The following is a 27,966-nucleotide window of genomic DNA, read 5'->3' as shown; positions in this document are numbered from 1 at the left end:
CATTGCTGCTGCTAATACTATTTCTTTATGTTTTTTGTAATGTCTATTACTTAATAAAATTTGCGATTATTTTATATGTGTGTCCCTTTGTTCATTTGGTGTAGTTATAACTTTTTGTCACACATTTGATTCATCTTGTTGATGATTAAGTAGGTTGTATCCACAAAACATGGACACAGTCTGCATTTTATTTGTAGAGATATTGTTTTCGATGGGTCTGTGGTCCGCATCTTGCGAACGTAGTCTGTCTCTTTTGCGGAACGGACATACGGATGTAGAAAGCACAAAGATGATCCATGTGCTGCCCACATCCATATGTCCTTTGCGCAAAAAGATAGAACATGTACTATACTTGTCTGCAAAATGCAGCCCGCGGAACCACTGAAAACAATGGGTCCGCAGAAAAAAAGCAAATGCGCCACCGACCACATCTGTATTTTGCAGACCTTAGGTCCCATGCACATGACCATATTTTTAGTCGTCATCCGATCTGTATTTTTTGCAGATTGAATGCGCACCCATTCATTTTAATGGGGTTCACAAAAAAATGCATAGCACCCATGTGCTGTCTGAATCTGTATGTCCGTTCCACTGCCCCGCAAGAAAGTGGGGCGAGCGGAACGGAAACATTCGAACCAAGCATAGTTAGTGTCCATGTTTTGCGAATCCATGATTGGCGAACCACAAAAGGGAGACAGTCGTGTGCATGGGGCCTTAAATAAATGGCCCGGGGTAGGAAAGAGGCCCTATTATAGGTTTTTGCATATAGGTTTTAAGGGGACTATGACTAAATCGTAGCTTGCAGGAAGATTGTTTCACCACTATTTACCATTCCGGTGATCCTGTCATCTGGGCTGTGCTCACGTGACCGCCTGACTCTGGCTGCAGGAGAACTTTTTTAAGTTATAACAGGTTTTATTTTCATGCAGTATATACACATATACTAGTGATTTATAGAAAAGCTTCTGCCATGATTTAGAACACACAATACAATACCGTGAACAAATAGGCTATTTCTACATTACTAGTAGCTTAAGGCTGACATGTCAGCCTGCATTTGTGGGAGGGGCGTAGGTGCACTTAAAAGGAGGCACGCCCTCTCCCCATTTGCGTGCGTTTTTCGGTGCCTTCCCGCCTTTAACGTCACGCCCTGTACTGCCGTGCTGCTCATCAGGTAAGTTGCCGAGGGTTCCCCACCGATGCTCGCCGCTCGTTCCGGCTGCCAGGGTAAGTTAATTACTGTCTTCCCGAACCCCCTCCCCGGCGTGCTTCTCCTCCTCTGCCCGGTACAATCATTACCCACCTTCTACTCCAGGTGGTGCGGCCGGCGCGATCCACGCTTCAGGCGCCGGCATGTGCAGGTCACGTGGGACGCCGGGCAGCATCTCCGTTGCCTGGCAACGGAGCCTGCGTCCCGGCCGGCGTCTCGTGTCGGGCTCCCTCTCTCGGCTCCGGGCGCCGCAGCAGCCTGCCCTCTTTGCTGGTCCGGCCCTGTCATCCGGGGGTTGGGTTCGTCCGGAACCAGGGCCGCATCAGTGGGGCCGCTTCCATTCCGCCGCAGCTGCTGGCCGGCGGCCGGCGGTTGTTAGTTTTCAATAAAGTTAATAGAAAAAAGCGTGTTCTCACATATAAATGCTCGATGCACATGTGAACAGCATAATTAAAACTCAATTAATAGCAAAATACAAAACATGAGTGATATAGTTGATTACAGAGATGATCACTCCACAAGTTAACCCTTCACACCGCACGGTAGCAATTCACGCTACCCTCCACTTCAGGTCCTACAAACACAGGTCATCCACAGCCCACCAGAGTATTCCGCCAGATCACAGGGACATATAAGGATCCCTGGGTCATGGGTCGGTAAATGGCGCAGTCTATGGACTGCTACGGGCCCCCCCCTCATGATACTGATTATTGTTGCAGAACCTGGGTACTCTGCCGTGCTAGCCACATATCGTCAGCCAAGGGTTCTCAAACAGTTCCGCCCGTGTCGACCGCCGCCTATTCCACTCTGCTACATCTGCGGACGTTTTCGGTAAATACTTATTTTTCAGTCACCGTATCTGTCACCAGTCACACTGCAGGTTCGCTTCAATGTCATCCCACCATGTTCGTTGCCGTTTTTTTTTTTTTTTTTTTCTTTATGTTTCACGTATGTCATATCATGCTCTACCATGTCTATGGCCTGTTCCGTGTCAGGCTTACGTATTATTTATTACCATCTGTTGCCCATGACGCCACGGGCTTACGTTTTTTCCATACCATATCTGTTGCCGGTCACGCTTCAGGCTTACGTATTATTTGCCGTCGGTGCCTGTTACGTTGCAGGGTTACGTTTCTAATATATCATGTCTGTTGCCTGTTACCTTCAGGCTTACGTTTCTAATATATCATGACTGTTGCCTGTTACGTTTCGGGCTTACGTTTTTCTTTTTATGTTGCCAGTTACGTTTCTGGCTTACGTTTCTAATATATCATGTCTGTTGCCTGTTACGTTTCAGGTTTACGTTTCTAATATATCATGTCTGTTGCCTGTTACGTTTCAGGTTTACGTTTCTAATATATCATGACTGTTGCCTGTTACGTTTCGGGCTTACGTTTTTCCTTTTCTGTTGCCAGTTACGTTTCCGGCTTACGTTTCTAATATTTCATGTTGCCTGTTACGTTTCAGGCTTACGTTTTTCTTTATTTTGTCTCCTGTTACGTTTCAGGCTTACGTATCCACTGTACCACGTCTGTTGCCTGTCACCTTGTCAGGCTTACGTTTCTCTTGTGCATTTATTTCCCGTTACGCTTCAGGTTTACGTTTTTCATCCATTACCGGTTACAGGCCAGGTTCACGCTGTTAATTACTATTCTCTGTCGCTGTCACTTTTTATTTCCAGATTCGATCTATATTATTTTTCTACAGTACGACTACAGGTTTGGTGTTTTTTTCCATGTTTAAACCCCCTGTCGGTAGCCACGTCCTCGTAGCTCTTACGCCTTTTTCACGCCTTAGTCTGGTAAGGTCCTCCACAGTAGTACTCCTTTTCACAGCTCTAGGCACTCGCCCGCACTAGTTTTTCTTTTACCACCATTCACGGCTCGGGTGTCGTCCTCCTATCATACGGGGCCTCCAGCTCAGCTATTAATTTTTGTTTATCACCTCGCAGCCACAGTATGTCGCATATTTCCAACATTGAGGAAGCCCTATCCATCCCTGAGACACCCGCATCCGAGCGGCCCAGCTCCTCATCACTAAGGAGTTGGACAATCGCGAAGCTGATCGCGGAGCTTAACAGGAGAGGGATCCAACACCCCGCTTCCGCCCGGAAAGCAGAATTATTTAGACTACTCATGGCTGAACCAGCAGCCCCAGACTTGGAGCAAGTCTCCATGTCCACTTTGCAAGTGTCCCTGACACAATTACATGCCATGATGAACACCATTGCCTCCTCAGTCTCGGACGTGCAGTCCAGACTCCTGGCCGTTGAGTCCCACCAGGGGCTGGCATCCGAGCGTGCCGCCTCACCTTTGCCTGTAGCCTCCACGGCAGGGCTCGTTCCCCCAGGTAGGGTCCTTTGCGCACCCGAGGTAGCTCCAGCCCACTTTATCCCCAGCCATATCAAGAAGGATATTTTAGAGGGCAAGGACGTCAATCTGGCATCCATCCTGATAGCTACCCATGACACGGTAGAGAGCAAGACCATTGCTTGCGGCGACATGTCCATTGTCCTCAAAGCTAGGGATCCCCGCCTCAACAGGAAGCTAACCATCACAGAGTTTGTCCTCGCGTTTAGCTTATTCAGGGACGTCATCTGCTCCGTCCACCCTGAAAGGCGGGAGGAGTTGGACACATACCTTTACAGGGTCACGGACTTGGGCCACAAGTACGGTGGGCAGGCTTTCTATGATTACCATCGCTCCTTTTCAGCAAAAGCCGCCGCCTCACTGGTCCAATTCCAGCACCTCACGAACTGGGCGGCCATGGACATGGAGCTTTTCTGCCGACATTTCGCGGGCCTCAGGGCCCGGCATGTGCGTCATGCCAGTCCATCACTCACTCCGCTGATTGGTGCCCCAACTCAGGTCCCTCCACATCCCAGGGCAGATCCCTTCGTAGTAGCTCCGGGTCCCTCCAACGGCCTGGCTCAACCACGGACAAACTAGGTCGGCCAATAGTTTTCCTGGGCAACAGCCAGGTATGTAATAATTTTAATCAGGAGGCTTGTTACTACAACAAGTGCAGGGCCCTTCACGTCTGCGCAGGCTGTTTCAGGGCTCATCTGCAGACGGCGTGTCCGCAAAGAGCAAGGCCATCCTGACTAGGCGGGATCAACGTGGTTCTGCTAGAATCCCTGTTGCGCGAGCATCACAGCCCTCATTGGGTGCAGTTCCTGATTTCCGGGTTCACCATCGGGTTCCACACGGGTCTGATAGCTCTCCCACAAACTTCTTGGGAAGGGCCCAATCTGCTGTCCGCAATCAGGGATCCCGAGCCGGTGGGGACTCTGATCAGGTCAGAATTGGAGAAGGGGTTTCTCATCGGCCCCTTTCCCTTCATACCATTCGACCTCTGGAGGATTAACCCCATTGGTATTGTGTCCAAGCAGTTCACAAATAAAAAACGTCTAATCTATGACTTGTCGGCACCTCATGGCTCCAGCTCACCCAGTCTCAACTCCTTAGTGCCATCCGAGGAGTTCTCCATGAGTTACGCTACCATAGACGAGGCCATCCAACTGATCCTCCAAGTAGGTCGGGGGGCATGGTTGGCCAAGGCGGATATCGCCGACGCCTTTAAATTGCTGCCCATTCATCCACAGCTTTGGAGGTTCTATGGCATCAAGTGGCAAGACCAGTATTTCTTTGCCAATCGCCTGACGTTCGGGTCCAAGAGCAGTCCCTGGCTGTTCGACCAGTTCGCTCAGGCATTGCATTGGATCCTGGTCAACCACTGCGATTGCCCTATGGTCATCCATTACTTGGATGACTTTCTTATCATCGAAAGCCCAGACCGCCAGCCTGGTAAACTCCAGGCTCTGCTGCAGCTGTTCGGCCGGCTCAACGTTCCGGTGGCAGCTTCAAAAACCGAAGGCCCCGCGACGGTAATTACCTTCCTGGGCATAATCTTAGATACAGGGAAGATGGAGGCCAGGTTGCCAGCCGAAAAGTTTTCAAAAATCAAGGAGGCCATCGCAACAGCAGCAGGCAGCAAGACGTGCACCAAGGTCGAGTTGCAGTCCCTTCTAGGCATGCTCAACTTTGCCACCAAAGTCATGCCCCAGGGCAGGGCCTTCATGTCCAGGCTCCTCCGGTTACTCCCCTCAGCCCCAGAGCAAGACAGCCTCATCACTTTAGACGCCCAGGCTATGGCCGATCTGGCCATGTGGGAGGACTTCCTGGCTTCTTGGAACGGAGTCTCTTTGTTTGTTCCTCAGCTGGGGCCAGCTTCCACCTTGATTTTTTCGGACGCCGCCGTCTCCGGGGGTTTCGCGGCGATCTGTGGGAATCAATGGTTCGCCGGCCCCTGGCCACCCGAGGTTTCAACAGCCAGAGGCGCTTTACAATCATCCCCGTTGCTGGAATTCTATCCAGTCGTAGCGGCAGCCCAGGTGTGGGGCAGCCAGTGGGCTAACTCTTCCGTGGCGTTCGTCACGGACAACCAGACAGTGGTGAACATTATCACCAAGGGCAGGTCTCAGTCACCCCAGATAATGTCATTTGTCCGCAGGCTGGTCTGGCTCTCGCTGGAGTACAACTTCCATGTGGCATGCAGGCACATTCAGGGAGTTCATAATGTGGCCGCAGACGCCTTGTCCCGCTTTAATTTCAAAACTTTCTTTCAGGTCATGCCAGAGGCAGACCGCGTGGGGCTACCTCCTCCGATGTACCAATTTCTATTGATGGATTAAACCTTTTCATTGATTCAGCAAAATCCTTGATGCAGAAGTCTTTATCTCATAACACTGCCAGGAACTACAGGTCCGCCTGGAACACTTTCAACAGGTTCAGGGGCCTGCATCCAAGACAAGACACTGACAAGACCACGTACATCACAGCTTTCATAGCCTATTGTCATATTGATCTCAAGCTATCCTTCAATACCATTAAATTGTATTTGGCCGGAGTCCAACATTTTTCCATGTTGGAAGACCCCGAAAGTAGGTCGGTTTTCCTATCCCAAGCAGTCAGGGCAACCCTTAGGGGTGTTCAGAAAAGTAGTCACGCAGCCATCCCGAGCAGGCAGCCCGTGTCTGGGGAATTATTTAGAAAGCTCACAACCTCCCTAGATGGTCTTCCTTTTGGGCTCCTTCCCAGCACAGTCATTAAGGCCGCCATGTACCTTAGTTTCTATGGGTTCTTAAGACCCGGCGAATTCTCCCGCACTTCAGCTAGGTCCAAGGGGCTCACCAGGGGTCAGCTAGTCTGGCACCACGACGATTTCTCCCTACACCTCTTCACTTCCAAAACCTCGCAGGTGGGTCCACAAGTGGAGGTGAACTTCTTCCCATCTGCTAACGCATGGTGCCCGGTCCAGGTACTCAAGAGTCTGCTGTCGGCTCTGGGGGACTCCGCCCCTGATCACCCATTGCTCCCGTTTCAGGCCTCAGCCCTCACGGCCTCGCAATTCATCTCGCACGTCCGCACTCTGGCAACGGGCTTGGGTTTCGACCCCAAGATCATTTCAGGGCACTCTTTCCGCATTGGAGCTGCATCCGCAGCTTCAAAGCACAACGTCCCCGGTCACATCATCCGGAAAATGGGTTGCTGGCGCTCCTCATGCTTCACGCGCTACATACCTAACCCCCAGGCCGAGATATCCCAGGCATTCCACAGTTTGGTTTTGTAACTTGGTACACTGCCAATAAAGGTTTTTTCTCTCCCTACTTGTGTGTCTTTTTGCCCCCTTTTAAGCTTACCCGCGGCATGGCTAAGGGCACCTCTCCAGCCATATTAGTTAGGCAGGTTGGTTTCCTCTGTCAGGTTCGGCACGTTTCGGGGCACGAGCTCTCTGCCGTAGCCATGACCACAAGTAGCTTAAGGCTGATATGTCAGCCTGCATTTGTGGGAGGGGCGTAGGCGCACTTAAAAGGAGGCACGCCCTCTCCCCATTTGCGTGCGTTTTTCGGTGCCCCTCCCACCCTCCCCTTTTCTTTTCATACTCCTCAGGGTATGCCCCCTTTTAGGCTTACCCGCGGCATGGCTAAGGGCACCTCTCCAGCCATATTAGTTAGTCAGGTTGGTTTCCTCTGTCAGGTTCGGCACGTTTCGGGGCACGAGCTCTCTGCAGTAGCCATGACCACAAGCCCATTTATACACATACATATGGCAGAACTGTAGTCAGTCATCTCTCCCAATCTTCCCATACACGTGCATGCTCAGCTCGGCAGTTGTGAATGGGAGAGGGGAGAAAGCTGCTTTCAGACACCTCTGGAGTAAGGCTGATCTCCAAGAAATGGGAACCAAGGACGTGACCTCTAGACACAGATTTCTTGTGCAGAAGAAGTCAGAAAGTTGATGATGGCTCATCTATATTTTTTGTGGTGCAAACAGGAACTCCACCTAGGACATTCAGCTATTCTTACGGTAATTGCCATATAAATAGAAATCCCTACTTCCTGCTATTCTCAGGTCATGACCATTTTCCACGTTAATTATTTATCCATATGTGACATTGACGGTGACTTTTTTTTTTTTTAAGTTCCAAGAACAGGTCCACGTAATGTCACCGTGAAAAATGTCACCAAGACTTCCGCCGTCATTGAGTGGGAAGAGATTCCGGAAGACGACTGCATGGGATTTTTATTGGGCTACAGAATTTCCTACATTGATACTTCAGGAAACCCCAGAAAAGGTATGTGATGTAAAACCACTTTCTACCCTGCTCATCTTTTCTGTCAAGGTCCTGGACCTTATTGGAAGGCTTATCTTCAGTACAGGTCATCAATATCAGATCATTGGGAGTCCGTTAGCTGGCACACCAGCTAGTTTCGCTACTGTACAAAGCAGACCAGATGGAGTTGGAAGCAGAAGGCTCCATCCACTGTGTAGTGACCATGCCGGCTTACTGTAGCTTCCGGAACACTTGCCGGAATGCCGGATCCGGCATTAATTTCCATTAAAATGTATTAATGCCGGATCCGGTACCAAGTGTTCCGGAAAAATGAATCCGGTTTCCCGGTCTGCGCATGCTCAGACCTTTAAAAATGCGAAAAAAATAAATACCGGATCCGTTTTTCCAGATGACACCGGAGAGACGGATCCGGTATTTCAATGAATTTGTCAGACGCATCCGCATCCGGAAACAAATGCTATCCGTTTGCATACGGATTTCCGGATCCGGCAGGCAGTTCCGGCAATGGAACTGCATGCCAGAATCCTCTAACGCAAGTGTGAAAGTACCCTAAGTAAATTCTGTGTTACGTTTTTCTTGTATTTTTACTCTTTAATTTCTAATTACTCTTATTTTTGCTCCTGTTGTGCACTGAGGGACAATAAAAGGATTTTCTTCTTCATCTTCTTCTTCTTCTTCTTCACACTTTTCCCCCCAAATACAGTCTGCTATGTTTCCCCCACCCACCCACACTGCAGCCTTCCTGTGTGTTTTTGCAGTAGCCTCTCCACTGTGCAGTGTATTATATCAGAGATTGTATTGTCTAGTCCCCTAGTGAAAAATTAGATAAAAAATCTTTAAAAACGTAAAAAAAATTCCATTAGAAAGAGGTTTATTATGTTAAAAAACAACTAATAAAGTACACATAGTTGGTATTGTCGTGTCTGTAATGCAACAATGTAAAAATAAAGCAGAATGAAAGACAGTTTCTTTGGTTCGTCACCTCACCTCCAAAAAAATAAAATGAATAAAAAGTGATCAGAAAGTCATATGTACCCCAATAAAAAACTACAGCCTGCCCTGCTAAAAACAAAACAAAACACCCTTACACATATAAAAGTTATGGTTACACAAAGAATAATTTTTTTATTACGCGATAACAGTATAACACGAAAAACGAAATACCGTACATTTGGTATGAATCCTGACCCACAAAATAAAGGCAACGCTCATGAATAGAATTATACTACATGATTTTATATTTCTCTCTGACTACCTGAGAGATAAGCAGCAGGCCTGTTTGACAACCACTTTTCCACTGCTAAGTTTGGGGAATGATAATATAAGGTTCTGGGGTCTGATCACTTAAAGGGGTTGTCTCACTTCAGCAAATGTCAATTAACATGTAGATAAAATTAATACAAGGCACTTACTAATGTATTGTGATTCTCCATATTGCCTCCTTTGCTGGCTGGATTCATTTTTCCATCACATTATACACTGCTCATTTCCAGGGGTTACGACCACCTCTTCATTGCAGATATGAGATGGCCGGGGGCGGGAGCTGCTGTGCATGTGTGTCTACGCATGCTCCCATGGTCCTCACCACCAGAGAGGCTGCCACTTTTTTCTATAATGTGCAAAAACGACCACCATTCCTGGATTACAGAGTGGTCATAACCATGGAAACGAGGAGTGTATAATGTGGTGGAAAAATGCATCAAGCCAGAAAAGGAGACAATATGGACAATCACAATACTTGCCTTGTATTAACTTTCACTACACTATATATGCTATTTACTGAAGTGGAACAACCCCTTTAAGATTCTGGGGTCTGAATTAATTTAGGACTCTGATATGGGGTAACATAACACATCAATGCTTAACTTTTTGTTCTGCAATTCCTAAACCTGGAGGGGTAAGAGCACACTTCGCAACATATTTTCATTTAAGTTTTTAATGTAACTCAGCAGGAAAGTTTGTCCATTCCTTAAAGGATTTGTTTTTCCTGATTGCGGTGATGAAATGGCCGTATACCCCATTGGACTGCTGCGTCCAATCACCCGACTCAACAGTCATGTCCTGTATGCTGCTGAAACCAGTGACTGGCAGCAGAGGTCTTGTGCTGTACTACAGGCATGTCATCACTGCAGCCAACTTTTGCATCACTGCAGCCAACAATTTTGCAGAATAGGTGCGGACCCATTAATTTTCAATGGGGCTGGAATGTGCTGTCCGCATCTGCATTTGTGGATCCGCACTTCCGTTCCGCAAAAAAAAATGGAACATGTCCTATTCTTGTCCGCAATTGCGGACAAGAAAAGGCATTTTCTATTATAGTACCGGCGATGTGTGGTCCACAAAATGGGGAACGCACATTGCCGGTGTCCGTGTTTTGCGGATCCGCAAAACACATACGGACGTGTGAATGGACACTTAGGTATTTTAATAACATCTCTGCCTTTAAAAGAAAAATAATTTTAGACAACCCCTTTAACTATCACATGTTGAGTTAGTAAATGATAATGTTCAGAGAGAGGGGGACAGTCAATATGCAGCGAGCCCAGGAGAGGGGAGAGAAGGGTATGAGGAGTGATAGTAGCAAGAATGGTGGTTGTAGTACTCACTCTGTCATTCCCTTGGTCTATGCAGTGATGGGAAGGGTGCAACTGTTCTTCCTTTTGGGGTACTCTCTGGTTTTGGGGTACTGTCTGGTGTCAGTTGAGGTACCCTCGATCTTGAAGGTTGCTGTGAGGAGCAAGGCTGGGTCCTTTGGTGCAGCTGTAGATGTCGGTGAAGTCTAGCGGTGCAGGGAATAATCACGCTGCATTAACAGTAGAATGGTTCTTTACTGAAGAATTAAAGGGGTTATCCAGGAAATTATATCCTTAGGATAGGTCATCATTATCACATAGGTGGGGGTCCAAGGAACCCCCGCTGATCAGCTGTTTCAGGGAGCTCTGGTGAGTGCGGTGGCCTCCCAGCAGCTTACCAAGCACAGCGCCGCATATTGTGTCACAGCTGTGCTTGGTATTGCAGCTCAGCCCCATTCATTTCAATGAGGTTGAGCTGCAATTGGGCCATGTGACTGATTAATGGTGATGTCAAATGGCCTAAGAAGAGGCCACGGCGCTCATGTAACGCCCGGCCTCTTCTAACAGCCGATCGGTGAGCACTTCCTGTCAGTCCGGCCGGGTACAGGAAACAAATGCTCCTGTACCGCGGACCGAAGAGAGCTCGGCCACGCTACATTAGAGGTGTGTGTGTGGGGGGACTAATGAGATTGACAAGGGAGGGGGGGGGACGACTAATGAGAGTGACAAGGGAGGGGGGGGACGACTAATGAGAGTGACAAGGGAGGGGGGGGAATAATGACATTGACAAGGGAGGGGGGGGGGAATAATGACATTGACAAGGGAGGGGGGGAATAATGGCATTGACAAGGGAGGGGGGGAATAATGACATTGACAAGGGAGGGGGGGGAATAATGACATTGACAAGGGAGGGGGGGAATAATGGCAATGACAAGGGAGGGGGGGAATAATGACATTGACAAGGGAGGGGGGGGAATAATGACATTGACAAGGGAGGGGGGGGATAATGACATTGACAAGGGAGGGGGGGGGGAAATAATGATATTGACAAGGGAGGGGGGAATAATGACATTGACAAGGGAGGGGGGAATAATGACATTGACAAGGGGGGGGGGAATAATGACATTGACAAGGGAGGGGGGGGGAATAATGAGAGTGACAAGGGAGGGGGGAGGGGGGAATAATGAGAGTGACAAGGGAGGGGGGAGGGTTGGAATAATGAGAGTGACAAGGGAGGGGGGAGGGGGGGAATAATGAGAGTGACAAGGGAGAGGGGGGGGTGGAATAATGAGAGTGACAAGGGAGGGGGGTGGCGGGGTGGAATAATGAGAGTGACAAGGGAGGGGGGTGGCGGGGTGGAATAATGAGAGTGACAAGGGAGGGGGGGTGGCGGGGTGGAATAATGAGAGTGACAAGGGAGGGGGGTGTCGGGGTGGAATAATGACAGTGACAAGGGAGGGGGGTGACTGGGTGGAATAATGAGAGTGACAAGGGAGGGGGGTGTCGGGGTGGAATAATGACAGTGACAAGGGAGGGGGGTGACGGGGTGGAATAATGAGAGTGACAAGGGAGGGGGGTGCCGGGGTGGAATAATGAGAGTGACAAGGGAGGGGGGTGCCGGGATGGAATAATGAGAGTGACAAGGGAGGGGGGTGGAATAATGAGAGTGACAAGGGAGGGGGGGTATAAATGAGAGTGACAAGGGAGGGGAGGGGTATAATGAGATTGACAAGGGAGGGGGGGGAATAATGAGATTGACAAGGGAGGGGGGGGGGGAATAATGAGAGTAAGGGGGGAGGGGGGGAATAATGAAAGTGACAAGGGGGGGGGGGGGGGAATAATGAGAGTGACAAGGGAGGGTGGTGCCGGGGTGGAATAATGAGAGTGACAAGGGAGGGAGTGGGGGAGAAGAGAGTGACAAGGGAGTCCCCAGAGCCAGACCAAGAGCCAGACTGCAGCCAGAGACCAGATCATCTTAGGCTACTTTCACACCTGCGTTTAGGTCGGATCCGTCTGGTATGTGCCCAGACGGATCCGCACCTATAATGCAAACGCTTCGATCCATTCAGAACGGATCCGTTTGCATTACCATGAACAAAAAAAAGAAATTTATTTTTTATTTTTTTTGTTCATGATAATGCAAACGGATCCGTTTTGACTTTACATTGAAAGTCAATGGGAGACGGATCCGTTTGAAAATTGAGCCATACTGTGTCAAATTCAAACGGATCCGTCCCCATTGACTTACATTGTAAGTCTGGAGGGATCCGTTTGCCTCCGCACGGCCAGGCGGACACCCGAACGCTGCAAGCTGCATTCAGGTGTCCGCCTGCTGAGCGGAGCGGAGGACAAACGGAGCCAGACTGATGCATTCTGAGCGGATCCGCATCCATTCAGAATGCATTAGGGCTGGACGGATCCGTTCGGGGCTGCTTGTGAGCCCCTTCAAACGGAACTCACAAGCAGAGCCCCGAACGCTAGTGTGAAAGTAGCCTTATTGTCCTGGTGGTAAGTAGACAATGCAATATCTTTATTATGTAATTGTTTAGTTATTAATACTACATTGGAAACTAATTTACCTCACATTTAGGGTCCATTCACACATCCATGTGTGTTTTGCGGATCCACGGATCCGCAAAACACGGACAGCAGCAATGTGCGTTCCGCATTTTGCGGACCGCACATTGCGGACCGCACATTGCCGGCACTAACAGAATATGCCTATTCTTGTCCGCTATTGCAGACAAGAATAGGACATGTTCTATTTTTTTCCGGATCGGAATTGCGGATCCGCAATTCCGGATCGGGGCCGCACGTCATGCGGCCCCATAGAAATGTATGGGTCCGCAATTCCGTTCCGCAAAAAAAGACAGCTACAAGAAGCTGGATTAACCCTAAGGGAAACCTAGCAGTTCTTTTTATTTAAAAGCTGAGAAAGGGCTGGAACATATGTGATGTCATGATATGGGCAGATTATCTGATAAGGGGGGGCGGCAATTTTTATCTTGCCTAGGGCGGCAAAAATCCTTGCACCGGCCCTGCACGGGATACACACGCTCACCTGCATGATCCCAGGGTTTCTCAACTCCGGCCCTCAGGACCCACCTACAGTTCAGGATTTGAGAATATCCCACAGAATGAATACCTGTGGTGAGTCCTGATGCATGGACACTAGTTATATCACCTGCTCAATACTAACGAAATCCTGAAAACATGACTGGTAGGTGGGTCCCGGGGACCGGAGTTGAGAAACCCTGCCTTATACCCTTTTCTATAATGCTTGTTGTCAGAGGATACAGACACCACTGTATTCTAGCAGTGGTGGCCGCACTTGTGCAGAGCCCATAAGACTTCCTGTATGTGTGGTGGCCAGGATCATGGGCCCTCTCGCATCAGTCAGTGCTGTCTGTGTAGAATAGCCCTAGGGCATGTGCAGTAGCCTTGGCGCTGTTCTACACAGCTTCATCACTGACTGCTCACACCAGCATCCCTTGCCGAAGCTGCTAATAAAATGCTTCGCTAGAAGCCTCAAGAATGCTCAAGCATAGGCAAATGGAATGATGACATCATCAGAGCGCCACTTCTCTGCACTATCAATCAAGATACAAGAGAGATGGGACAACCCCTTTTTTCAGTGTTTTTCAGTTGCAGTTTTACTCAACATTTTACTATTTACTACATAATTGTTCATTCTGTTTCCTTAACCAAAGTGCAACACCAATCCGTTCAGGATGCATCAGGATGTCTTCAGTTGAGTCATTTTGACTGATCAGGCAAAAGATAAAACCGTAGCATGCTACGGTTTTATCTCCGGCGAAAATAAACTGAAGACTTGCCGGAATGCCGGATCCGGCGTTTTTACCCATAGGAATGTATTAGTGCCAGATCCGGCATTTAAAATACCGGAATGCCGGATCCGTCCTACCGGTCTGCGCATGCGCAGACTGGTAAAAATGTGAAAAAATATACAAGACGGATCTGTCTGTCCGCATGAAAAAATATACAAGACGGATCCGTCTGTCCGCATGACAAGCGGAGAGACGGATCCGTTCTTGCAATGCATTTGTGAGACGGATCCGCATCCGGATGCGTCTCACAAATGCTTTCAGTCACATGCAGATCGGCGGATCCGGCGGGCAGTGCAGACGACGGAACTGCCCGCCGGATCACACTGCCGCAAGTGTGAAAGTAGCCTTAGCCACACTGAAATATCATTTCTCCAGCCAAGACTTCAGCTTCCCCAAATCTTTCTATAATTTTACATTAGCCTCCATTAGCCTCCCCCTAGTATCAACTGCAGATATGGAAATTTTATGTAGTAAGCCCTCTACAAGATCTTTTATTAATATATTAACAGTACAGGGCCCAATACTGACCCCTGTGACACCCTCTGCTGACTATAACCTAATCTGAGATTGTGCCATGAAAAGGGTTATCTTGTCTTAGACACTGATGGAATATCACCAAAATATGGGGCGGGTCAGATGGGGCGGGTTCCACCTCTGAGACCCGCTCCTGTCTCCAGAATGGGTCCCTGAAGTGAAGGAGAGCGCACTATGCTATGGGAGTTCCAAAAATAACTGAGCAACAGCAACTACTGAATGCTCAGCTATTTTCAGAAGTCCCATAGTGGTGAATGGAGAATGCACCATGCAAGCACAGCCACTTTTCCATTCACCGCTACCAGGCTGGCTGTTAGAAATAGCAGGGAACAGAGGGTTGCTGTTAGGTCCATAGGACCCTGCTATTCCTAGGGTCTGATCTTGATCAGAAATAGAGAAGTGCCCATGTATCTTTGGTTATTCTCCATCAAAATTAATTTAGATTAATAGAAATTCCATAATTTTGCTAGCATTGCTAGCTACAAAGGGATTAGTGGGGGTCCCTACAGACAGAATCCTTATCAAGAATCAAGTTGAATACTGTAGTTGTTTTTTTTTTCAACCTTTATTGTTAAAATTTTAAACTACATAGTGTCACGACCATGGTTGTGGTCGTGACTCCTTGGTTCGCATGCAGTTGTCAGCGGTTTGTTTTATCTTCTCAACCACAGGTGTGGGCTCTGTATCTTGCCTCACGTGTGGTTGCCGTTGGCAACATAAGGTTGTTGGCAGTGGAGCGGCCTGAGCGGTTGCTAGGCACTCGCTGTCACGGCATGCGGTTGCCTCTGGCAACGTGTGGTTTTAGTGTTCACTTTCTATGTTTGGTATGAGGGAGTTTTGTGGTGTGTACACTTTAAGTGACACTTTCCTTGTTTGGTGATGGAAGGGTTAACCCCTTTCCTAGTGTGTGTGTGTGTGTGTGTGTGTGTGTGGGTGTGGCCGCTTGGGCTATTTGGCTTCCTGCTGGAAGGCAGTTGCTGAGGGGTACTCCAGCCATGGTGTTTGCTGGAGTCAACCTCCTGGTATTATACCATCTTCCAGTGAGGGCCACCCTTGTGGTCATAAAAAGGATGTTTGATGTTTAGTTGATGTTTTTATGCTCTTGATATTTATTGCAGCTATGGATGTCCTGGTTACCTGTGTGTTTTGATGTGTGTGCTGTCTCCCTTGTGTTTGTGTGGACAGCGTATTTGAGCACGGGTTCCAGTCAGCAAGTCTGTGGCAGGTTAGTGTGGAACTGCTTGGTTCACCTGTCATATCCATATGTCTGTTTATGTTCCCCTTCTCTTTGCAGCTTGGCCAGTAAGACTCCTGTTCGTCCGTGCCTAGGAGGAACAGGTCGTCTTACCCTGCTCCTAGTTCAGGGCCACCCTGAGGGCTAGTAGGGACCCCAAGGTTCCGTAGTATGAGCCCTCCTACCATCAGGGTCGGCTCATGCAGCTAGGAGTTAGGGTCAGAATTAGGGACGTGATAGGAGGTGACCTTCTCCCTAAGTTCTGTCGTCCTGGCCAAGCAGCGACTACATCTTCTGGCATCGCACAGCTGAGGGTTTTCCCCATCCCCAGCCGTGACACATAGGACATGTACAGTGAATTCAGTATAAAAACATATACAATAAGCAGTGACTTACCTATAAAAGGGCCAAGGAAGATGAGAGGCCCAGTGCTGAAATGCTTCTCCTGTTTCCAGTATAGATCGACTGCATTTTCCAGCAATCACCACTAGGGGGAGTTCAGTACAATGAAATTTTTTACAGCTTCCATTGATATCAATGGTAACAGAAAAAAATTCCTACGCACTGAGCTCCACTAGTGGTCGCTGCAGATGGCTAGTTTTATAATATACTGTGTGAAGGGAATCAGGAGGTTTATTAATGTATTTATTCCAGTTATCTGATCTAAATACTTTGAGAAATATGGTGTTCGAAATGATTGCCATATTTATGATGCACATGATGGACTTTCCCCAACTTAGAAGTCAGATAAAGTGACTGATCTGTAGTACAATTTTGCTCCTTATCAAGATTATGCTCAGTTTTATTTTTCATAAGAATACAGGAAACCAATTACTGCAGCCTTTAAAGAAATGATAAAAAATATTTCTGCGGTTCCACATTTCTTTACCTGGTTTCTTATCAGCAACCATCTAAAACACTTGCAGTTGCAGATAGTGTTAAGGTTGAAAAAAAAAGTGGAAAGGCAGCAGAATTTGTGATGACTCCATAATCCTAAGTGTAAGATTGTTATTTTACTAATCTCACATATACCGATCAGCCATAACAATAAAATCTGCTTAAGCAGTACCCATCATGCCACCAAAACAGCTCTGGTCTGTTGAGGCATGCACTTCACAAGAACCCTGAAGCTGAAGGTAACCTGTGGTATCTGGCAGACTGGCACCAAGACATTAGCAGCAGATCCCTTAAGTCCTATAAATTGCGAGGTGGAGCTACCATGGTTCAGACTCAGGGGAGCACCTAGCCTTTCTGCTGCCTAAGGTGAAAATTTAAACAGGGCCCCGCCATCCCAAATTCTCAACCGAACCTCTTCCCTCGCTCTACTGTTAAAGAAATACTCGCAAAACATTACAGGGTAATACAGTACTACATACCTCTTACATTCAGTGCTGTCTCCTCTGATTCAGACGTTCTCTTTCTCCTCTGACACGCAGACATTTTAGTTTCTTACGTTTCGATCATCTTCTCACCTTCTGAACAGCTTATCCTGCCACCCCCAATACTGTGCTCCCCAGTACTATACTGAAGAAACAGTCACCCTAAAAATATTAGTAACAAATAGTTAGTGCCCCTTCAATAATTATTTCCACACAGTCCCTTCAAAAATAACTGCGCCCAGCAAATAGTGCCCATGAAACTAATATTGTCGTAAACATAAAGTCCCCCAAAAATAATTGTGTTAAGCTCATAATATGCAAGGGTGCCCCCCACAGTAATAGCGCTCCCAAAAGTCCTACTAATAGAAATGATTCGGAGGGGTGTGGCCTAGCAGCGCATGGAGCAGGATGTGTGAGCGACGAGCCCTGCCCCCAAGCCTCACCATTAGGGGCTTTGAGTCCTCAGCACAGACCCCCACATGAGAAAGAAGCTGCCCAAGAAGCCCCCACAAGGGGTCTGTGGCAGGCGCAGCACTATAAAATGCCTTTTGCGCTGTGGCATTAGAAGAATTTTGGTATCTCTGACTTTTAGTCCAACCAGAGTGTCTATTACTCTGTAATTCCTCAAGCACCGTTCTATGGAAACAGTATGTTTAAAGAGCACACCAAATGCGTGAAATAACTTCTTTATTAACTTCAACTTTTCTTCATATAACACTGCCTCCTCCGCAGCAGATAGTACATGTACAAAACACGTGTTGAAAAGATATCACAAAATGGCGGTATGCATACGATGGTGGTTCAACTGTTCAATAAAAGGGTGGATTTATTTTTTGAGTATCTGTAGTCTCACTTTAAGTTATTTAAGCACTTTATGATCTCTCTGAGAGGTATATCTGAGGTCTAACTAATAGTTCACTTGCAGTATGCAGTTAGCAGTGACTATTTGCAGATTGGTTCAGTATGATCTGGTATGGTTGTATGCAATTTGGATTGCAATATGGAATCTGAATGCTTGCAATTGTAGCTTGCAATTTGAAACTTGCAATTAAATTTGTATGGGTGCAATTATAGTTTGATGGAACTATAAGTAAACACACATATATCTACTTCAGTATACAGTTCTAAACACAATACTAACAATACGAACATTATATAACTGTTTTAAATACCTATTTTGGCCTCTTGTTCCCATTAAACTCAGCTCTCAGTGGAGTGAATGTCTCTTCAGCTCCTGTTTCTGGTGAATAATGATTCTAGCAGCAGGAGCTGGGGGAATTCCCAGACAGGCTGTCTGTGAGGCTGGCTGTGATTGGTGAAAACTCTTGCTGTGTGAGAAGCTGGCTGTGATTGGTCTAGACTTCTGCCCAGCAACAACAGATTAACACTATGCTTTCTGTTGTTTTTGCTGTGTCACCGAGCTTACTTTACACTATAAAATGAATCTTAAAAGCATATTATCTTTTTCTGCTTCTGTGAACACAAAATATACCAGTTATATGACATCCAAAACATGATGTCACAGTAAATAACTCTGCTTTTGTCTTTAACACATAAATATAGGAACTGTATGAAGGCTATTGGCAGGTCTAGCTGTATACACATATAAGCTATACTAGCAACCTAGGACAGGTCTTAGCTGGCCAGCTACAGGGTCATACCTCCTCTGGACCCCTGCACCGAGGCACGCTTAGAGCGCGCCGCCATTTTTTATGCCCGACCTGGCTGCCCCTGCTGAAGCGCATCCTCAGCGCTGCAGGGAAGGACGAGACAGTGAGACACCAGGCACTCCGGCTGCACAGGAACCCCCAGCACCGGCTAAAGTGGCCACAGAGACCTGCCAGCCTCCAGCCTCTCCACCGCCGCCCTGGACGTGGACCCAGCAGGAAGCCCTTGATCCCAAGATGGCGCCTGCATGTGCCGAACTACAGACAGCGAGGGAGCCCTCTCTCAGGTCAGTGCCCGGTGGCGATCCTCTGACCCCCCTCAGCCATCCTCCCCCCCGGCTCTCTCTCCCTGCAGAAGGGAACCCCCAGATGTGCCCAATGTTGTGGCAGTGTCCTCTGCCCCATCTCCTTTCTGGAACCTGAGGATGACATAGGGGCTACCCCCTCCATGCCGCGGTACGCTGCCCCCACCCCTGCACACTCCCCATACTCTGACCACGGCTCCTATACTGGTCCCCCCCCCCCATGGACTGGGCTTCTATGCTCTCCCAGCTGCCTACTAAAGGCGACTTCCAGCCTCTGGTTACAGAGGTCACCGTAACATGCCGCTCTGAAATCTCAGCGGTTCGGCGCGACCTACACTCTATTGCCACCCAAGTGGAGACCCTAGAGAAAGATCACGAAGTTACACGGTCCTGTGTCTCTCAACTCCATACCTCAGTGTCCTCACAAGTCGCAGGGCTCCGCGAGTTGCAGCGTCATATAGAGGTCTTAGACAATCATGGGAGGAGGAATAATATCAGAATCCGTGGTCTCCCAGAGCCCCCAGGGGAGGAGGACATACAGGGAATTCTGGACGTGCTCTTCAACAAAATTATGGGGGACATCCCCGTCTCATACCACTAAGCTGGATAGGGCCCACAGAGCCCTCCGACCCAAAAGATCCAACCCAGGGACATTATTTTCTGCGTTCACGACTTCGCCTTGAAAGAGGCGATCATGATGAAAGCCAGAGACTCCGGTTTTGTGGACTTTCGGGGGGCCAAGGTCCAGCTTTTCCAGGACTTGTCGTGGATCACGCTGCAGAAACGTTGCCATCTTCGCTCTCTGCTAGACACCCTGAGGGACCATCGGATCCCATACCGCTGGGGGTTCCCCTTCTCCTTGAACGCCTGGATAAATGGCTGCACTGTGGCCTTACGCTCCTACGCTGACCTCGGCCCATTCTGTGCCACGCTGGACTTGCCAGTACCTGAACTCTCTGATTGGGAGATTGCCACAACGTCCCTGCCCACCACTCTTTCTTGGCAGACAATAGGGGATCACAAGTGACGTCGACTGCCCTCGCCCAAAGTGAGGTCTGCTGATCCTGGGGGGGAGCATCCCCTTCACCGAGATTGGCGCTCCCTGAACCCAGAGGAACATCTCCCCATCGCTGAAGGGCTCATCGGCGTGCCTGGACGTTCTCTTTTTTTTGTCTCCCTTTAGGGACTCCATTGTTATTTGCCCACTCAAGGCCTCGGAAGCTATGATGGTGGCGTAGTCGCCGCCTGTTGGTCACAATTGTTTTCCTGTTTATGACCTATTGGTTTTGCTCAGGTTCTCTCCCTCCCTCTCGGGACGTGACTGATTCGGTCCCCAGACAGTGGGGCTCAGTAAGTCCTCCTTGCTGGCTATTGGTCTGGCGGGGTCGGTCCCCTCTCAGACTTTTCTGTCTTCTCCCACTCCCTTTCGTCCCGCATCCTTCCCCACCCATACCTCCTCCTCCTTGACTATCCCTTTCTCACGCTCTTCCTACCCCACAGAGAGCAGCCTGGAGGAGGCCTCCTCTCCCTGAAATGGACACCTCCTGCACTTCTGCTACTACCTTCATAGCTGGTAAGACTCTTTGCTACTCACTCCTTCTCAATGGTTAGGTGTGTCACCTTGAACATCAAGGGTCTGGACTCCAGTGCCAAGAGGCGTCTGGTGCTCCGGGAGCTCCGCAACCTACGGGCAGATGTGGCCTTCCTTTAGGAGACCCACTTCGACCAGACAGGATCCTTTGGCTTTGCCAAGCACTACTACCCACACGCCTAATCAGCCCATCATAGTCGTCGAAAGGCAGGTGTTGCCATATTGTTGTCAACCTTCTGTCCCATTTCAGTATCCTCCTCCCATATAGACCCCGCGGGTCGCTATGTCATTCTGGAAGGGATTTACCAGGGTCTCCCCATCGTACTCTGTAATGTGTATGCCCCCAACACCTCCCAACTTCCGTTTGTGCATTGGGTCCTACGCAAACTCCAAGGTCTGCCTCCAGCTGTGTGGATCGTGGGTGGGGATTTTAATATGCTTTTCTCAGAGAATGCGGACCGGTTGTCCCTTCTCTCCACCCCCCACCCCCCGCCCTTGTCCCAGTGCCGCCTGGCAAGGAACTTTCGTAGCCTGATCAGGCGTTTTGCCCTCTACGACCTATGGAGGGTGGATAACCCTTAGGGTAGAATGTTTACCTTCTATCCCCCCCCCCCATAAATTGCACACTCGGATAGATTACTTTTTTGGCAATGCTCTGACTCTGAAGATGATGCGCGATGTTACCATTGGACTTATCTCATGGTCAGGCCACGCCCCGTCACTCTCTCTTCTCAACCTGTACTACAATGCACTTGTCATTGGCGCTTAAACGATTCCCTACTGAAATCACCGCTCACCCGCGCGGACGTTGGGGGATATATCCGCACGTTCTTTAGCGAAAACACTGGCTCGGTTTCGTCCCGGGCTGTGCTCTGGGAAGCCCAAAAGGTAGTAGTTCGGGGCCAATGTATTGCACTGGCCTCACGACTTAAAAAAAAACAGAACACTCCAGGTCCGGGAACTTACGGTACAAATTACTTCACTACAAACCCAACTAAGCTATAGGCGGAGTCTTTCCCTTCTCCGGGAGTTTGTGGAGGCCCGCGCTAAACTAAAAGATGCCTCCATGCATACTGTGGAACGCATGCTGCTTTACTCCAAGCAGCGATATTACGAAAAAGGAAATAAAGCCAACACTATCTTGGCCCGTCAATTAAGGGATGCTGCCTCCAAATGTGCTCCCTAGGCGGTGAAAGACACAGCTGGCTGTCCCCAATACAACCCTGACGCGATTGCTCAATGCTTTCGTGATTATTACTCTAAATTGTATATTGTATAATCTTGCCGACAAACACTCGCACCCACCCCCCCTACCCCGCATACAGAATTACTTAGCCTCTTGTAAATTGCCCAAGCTCTCTCCGAAGGCAGTCGCCTCTCTGAACAGCCCCATATCAGCCGAGGAACTCAGGGATTTGATTAAAACTCTCCCCCTAGGCAAATCTCCGGGAACTGACGGGTTCACAGACCTGTACTACAAAACATTTTTAATCAGAACTCTCCCCCCATCTCCTGGCCTTACTCAACTCATTTCTACTGGGTTCTCCAATCCCGCTGTCATCCCATATTGTAGTCATCCACAAGACAGGTAAAGACCCTCAGGACTGCGCTAACTATAGACCGATCACCCTTCTTAACGCAGACCTGAAAATTTGTACCTGTATTCTCGCCTCTCGTCTGAATGTGTGGCTCCCCAGCCTGGTCCACAAGGACGAGGTGGGGTTAATCCCATATCAACAAGGCGGAGATAACACTCGCCAGGTTGTTGACCTGATTGATGTGGCGACGCGTACCTCGACCCCCACAGTTATTTTGAGCCTTGATGCAGGAAAAGCCTTCGACCGACTGGTCCGTCTTATTGGAAACCCTCCGAACCTTCGGTATCGCAGGACCCTTTTCTGCAAGCCATCCTCAGCCTCTACTCAATGGTTCGGTGTGTCACCTTGAACGTCAAGGGTCTGGGCTCCAGTGCCAAGAGGCGTCTTGTGCTCCGGGAGCTCCGCAAGCTCCTTTAGGAGACCCACTTCGACCAGACAGGATCCTTTGGCTTTGCCAAGCACTACTACCCACACGCCTTCTCAGCCCATCATAGTCGTCGAAAGGCAGGTGTTGCCATATTGTTGTCAGCCTTCTGTCCCATTTCAGTATCCTCCTCCCATATAGACCCCGCGGGTCACTATGTCATTCTGGAAGGGATTTACCTCTCGCCTGAATGTGTGGATCCCCAGCCTGGTCCACAAGGGCGAGGTGGGGTTTATCCCCTATCGACAAGGCGGAGATAACACTCGCCGGGTTGTTGACCTGATTGATGTGGCGATGCGTACCTCGACCCCCACAGTTATTTTGAGCCTTGATGCAGGAAAAGCCTTCGACCGACTCGATTGGTCCTTCTTATTCGAAACCCTCCGAACCTTCGGTATCGCAGGACCCTTTCTGCAAGCCATCATCAGCCTCTACTCTGCCCCTTTTGGTGCTTGTTCAGTTCAATTTTTGAATTGTGTATAGAACCCCTTGCAGCACACATACGACTGAACCCCGACATTCAGGGACTTAATGAATTTGGGGACAGGGAATTTAAGATCTCCATTTATGCAGACGACGTCCTCCTCACCCTGACCAATCCCCATATTACACTACCAAACCTACAAAAAGCCTCAACTCACTACGGCAACCTTTCGGGATACAAGGTTAATGCTTCTGAGTCAGAAGCCCTACCTATCCTTATACCCGCCCGTGATCTAACATTGCTCCAGAGCAATTTCTCTTATCGATGGTCGGACACCACGCTGAAGTACTTAGGGGTTTATATTACTCCTACGTATGCCTCATTGTACTCCATAAACTTCCCTCCACTTAAGCCCCTCCTCACAAAATGGAAACCCCTATACATATCATTGCTAGGCCACATAGCAGAGGTGAAGATGTCGCTCCTCCCAAAATTGCTTTATTACTTTGAGACGCTCCTAGTACAAATCCCTATGTCAGAACTATGCTTCCTCCAACAGGCTATTCTCAACTTTATATGGCAAGGTAAACGTCACCGCATCCCCCGTAAGGTTATGTTCGTGGCCACAGATAGAGGCGGCCTATCGGTCCCTAATATCATACACTATTACTGGGCTTCTCATTTGCATGTCGTTCCTTTTTGGGCGTCCCAACAGGCATACACCAAATGGGTAGAAATCGAAAAACTCTGGATTGCCCAGTTAATCCAAACACCCTGCTATGGCAGCGGGCCCCCGTAGCTCCCTACACTCCCCTCCTGGGGCATATGGCCTTTACCAAACACATATGGGACGCCTGCCACTGACGGTTTGCCTTAGCTTCTCAGCAATCCTCTATGATCTCCTTTCAGTGGCGTCTCTAGCTTTCAAATTTTGGGGGGGCACACTGGGGGCCAGGACAAAAGTAGGGGAGGCAGCTATAACAACGATACATTACACAAGTATGCTTATAAATGCTGCGATACCCAATACCTAAAACCGCAACAGGAAAGAAAAGTCCTGCTGTCTGTGGTTTAAAAAAAAAAAAAACAATCACTCAGATTTCAACATGTCCTAGTTGCCTGTGGATGACACTTTTATAAGGAGGGGGATCTGTGGATGACACTGCTATGGGGGGGATCTGTGGATGACACATACCGTATATAGCATCTTATGCTATATGTGTCATCCACAGATCCGCCCCATGACAGTGTCATCCCCATTTCCCCCTCCATAACAGTGTCATCCACAGATCCCCCTCCCTATAACAGTGTCATCCACAGATCCCCCTCCCTATAACAGTGTCATCCACAGATCCCCCTCCCTATAACAGTGTCATCCACAGATCCCCCTCCCTATAACAGTGTCATCCACAGATCCCCCTCCCTATAACAGTGTCATCCACAGATCCCCCTCCCTATAACAGTGTCATCCACAGATCCCCCTCCCTATAACAGTGTCATCCACAGATCTCCCTCCCCGCCTCTCACAGGAGTGTACACTTGACATTTCTAAACTGTAATCCATATCCTGCAGTAACTTTGACTTTTAATCAGGATTCAGCGGCCGCTCATCTCTGCTAGTACCTTAACCTTACACCACTTGGCTAGCTTCGGTAACAGGGCCAGGCTACAGCCTACAGGCACTGCCTGTTAGTTGTTACCGAGCGAGTGCTGATTTCTGCAGGTCAGAGGATACGGATTACAGTTTAGAAGAAATGTACACTCCTGTGAGCGGTCCAGTGGCGGATCCAGAGCCTGGTCTCGGGAGGGGCAATTCCAGATTATTTTCTGTCTGCCGCCACAGAACAATGGTACTTATAGAACAGACTACACAGTGTAGCGGTATACTGTATATTGTGTGGCACAGTGTATGCTATATGTGTATAACAAACATATTTCACATGAAAACTTACAATTACTTGGCTTGGCCCTTGGGGATCTCGGACACCACTTCAACACTTGGCTGGGGGGCTCGGCTGAGCTGATGTTGTGTTTTATCCTAATGAGAGATTTCATAATAAGGATTTGGAGAAGGAGCAGAGGGATAGCAGAGCAGGGAGAGGCTGGTGCTGCTACTAGGGAGTCATACCATGGGGGAGTAATAAAGCCCACAATAATGCCCCCCCCCCCCCAGTAGAAATAATTCTCCTTATAATGTTACAATGCAAAAAATACCCCCTTGTAATGCCTCCAGTTGAGCTAATGTCCCCATAATGTGCCAGTATAAAATACCCCTTTATAGTGCCCCCAGTAAATGCCCCCATAGTGCTCCTCTCCCCCCTTCCTGCTAGTGCTCCCCATAATGTACCAGTATAAAATGCCCCATATATCGTGCCCCAGTAGATGCCCTCAGTGTCCCCCATAATTTGCAAGTATAAAATTCCCCTTCTTAGTGCCCCCCGTAGATGACTAGTACTCCTCTCCCCCCTTCCCCATAGTACCCACCATAATGTGTCCCAGTATAAAATGCTACTGTACAGAGCCCCCCATATAAAATACCCCTTCTTTGTGGCCTCAATAGATGCCCCTTTAGTGCCCACCAATAATGTGCCAGTAATAAGTGCCCCAATAATGTGCCAGTTGGAAGTGCCCCCAATAATGTGCCAGTAATAAGTGCCCCCAATCACGTGCCAGTAACAAGAGCCCCCCCCAATGTGCCAGTAATAAGAGCCCAGCCCCCCATCACGTGCCAGTAATAAGAACCCCCAATCACGTGCCAGTAACAAGGGCCCCCCAATGTGCCAGTAATAAGAGCCCAGCCCCCCATCACGTGCCAGTAATAAGAGCCCCCCCAATGTTCCAGTAACAAGAGCCCCCCATCATGTGCCAGTAACAAGAGCCCCCCATCATGTACCAGTAATAAGCCCCCCCCCATCATGTGCCAGTAATAAGCCCCCCCCATCATGTGCCAGTAATAAGCCCCCCCATCATGTGCCAGTAATAAGCCCCCCATCATGTGCCAGTAATAAGCCCCCTATCATGTGCCAGTAATAAGCCCCCTATCATGTGCCAGTAATAAGCCCCCCATCATGTGCCAGTAATAAGCCCCCATCATGTGCCAGTAATAAGCCCCCCATCATGTGCCACTAATAAGCCCCCCCATCATGTGCCACTAATAAGCCCCCCCATCATGTGCCACTAATAAGCCCCCCCATCATGTGCCACTAATAAGCCCCCTCATCATGTGCCAGTAATAAGCCCCCCCATCATGTGCCAGTAATAAGCCCCCCATCATGTGCCAGTAATAAGCCCCCCATCATGTGCCAGTAATAAGCCCCCCCAATGTGGCAGTAACAAGAGCCCCCCTAATGTAAAACTATTGTAAAAAAAAACAAAACAAAAAAAACACTTATACTTACCTCCATGTCAGCGATGCGATGCAGGTCTCTTCCGGCCTGTGTCCCGCGCTATATTGCTCAGGCGGCGCGATGACGTCATTGCGCCGCCTGCGCCGGCCTCTGATAGGCTGCAGGCACTAGGCCAGCAGCCTATCAGAGGAAGGGGAAGGGACACGCCTCTACCTCCCCTGCCGCAGCACAGGCAGATGACTATGGAGATGAGCGCAATGGAAGCGCTCCTCTCCCTGTTGTGCCCGGCTGCAGCCGCTCAGTTGGGGGGGGGCATTTTAGTTGGGGGGGCACAGCGTGATGTAGGGGGGGCCGTGGCCCCCTCTGGCCCCCCCTGGCGACGCCACTGTCTCCTTTCTCTACAACCCAGCTATTCCCTCTAGCTTGACCGCACCCATGGTCCGGGTCTGGTCGTTGTTGGGTCTCTTCCATCTGGAGGACATTGTAGACGCCTCTACTCTGACATTGAGGTCCTTTGCGCAACTTCAGGAGCAATCGAAATTACCGGCAACGGAGGAACCCCACTACCTCCAGGCTCGTTACTATGTGATCACCACTTTCGGTTCGCTTAAGGTGTCACTTCCTACCCCATCCCTGTGCAGACTGGGCACAGGGACGAGAGGTCTGATCTCTCTTATCTACCGCCTTCTGGCCACAATTGCAGAGGGCGAGACCCCACATCATGCATACATGGAAAAATTGGCTACCACCCTCGGATCGCCTCTTTCTCGCAGTGCCTGGCAGACTGTATGGAATAGGGAAGCCCAGTGATCTATTTGCACCATGTATAAGGAGAAGCAGTACAAGCTGCTAATGCACTGGTACCATACACCTGCACTCTTACATTCCATAAACTCCACTGTTCCATCTGTCTGCTGGCGGTGCCTGAACGATGTGGGTTCTTTGTATCATATTTTCTGGACGTGCCCCAGTATCATCCCATTTTGGTGGGAGGTAAGGGAAGTGGCTCATTCCCTTTTTGGATCCCCTGTACCGCTAGACCCAAAGGTCTACTTACTTAACCTGCCACCTCCGGGGTTGGACATGTACTCCTACAGGCTGTTTCTCTCTCTAAATCCTGGAAGTAGACTACCCCTCCCACTAAGTCCATGCTTAAATCCAGGGTCCGTGACTTCTGGTCCACGGAATGTCTCACT

The 27,966-nt window shown here is 49.0% G+C and overlaps 1 protein-coding gene across 1 annotated transcript in view; it reads left to right on the top strand.

The window, feature by feature from the left end:
• The window catches only part of LOC120990718 (interleukin-6 receptor subunit beta-like), a 93,179-nt gene that overhangs the window by 44,599 nt on the left and 20,614 nt on the right, over positions 1-27,966 (top strand). The window contains exon 12 of the mRNA XM_040419626.1: positions 7,694-7,846. Within this exon, the coding sequence (XP_040275560.1) occupies positions 7,694-7,846 (153 nt within the window). The remainder of the gene's footprint in view (positions 1-7,693; positions 7,847-27,966) is intronic.

This window comes from Bufo bufo, chromosome 2 (genome assembly GCF_905171765.1).
Source record: "Bufo bufo chromosome 2, aBufBuf1.1, whole genome shotgun sequence".
In the NCBI taxonomy this organism is placed as follows: Eukaryota; Metazoa; Chordata; class Amphibia; order Anura; family Bufonidae; genus Bufo; species Bufo bufo.
The sequence above is the reverse complement of the archived record's forward strand: the minus strand, read 5'-3'. Positions and strand labels throughout refer to the sequence as shown.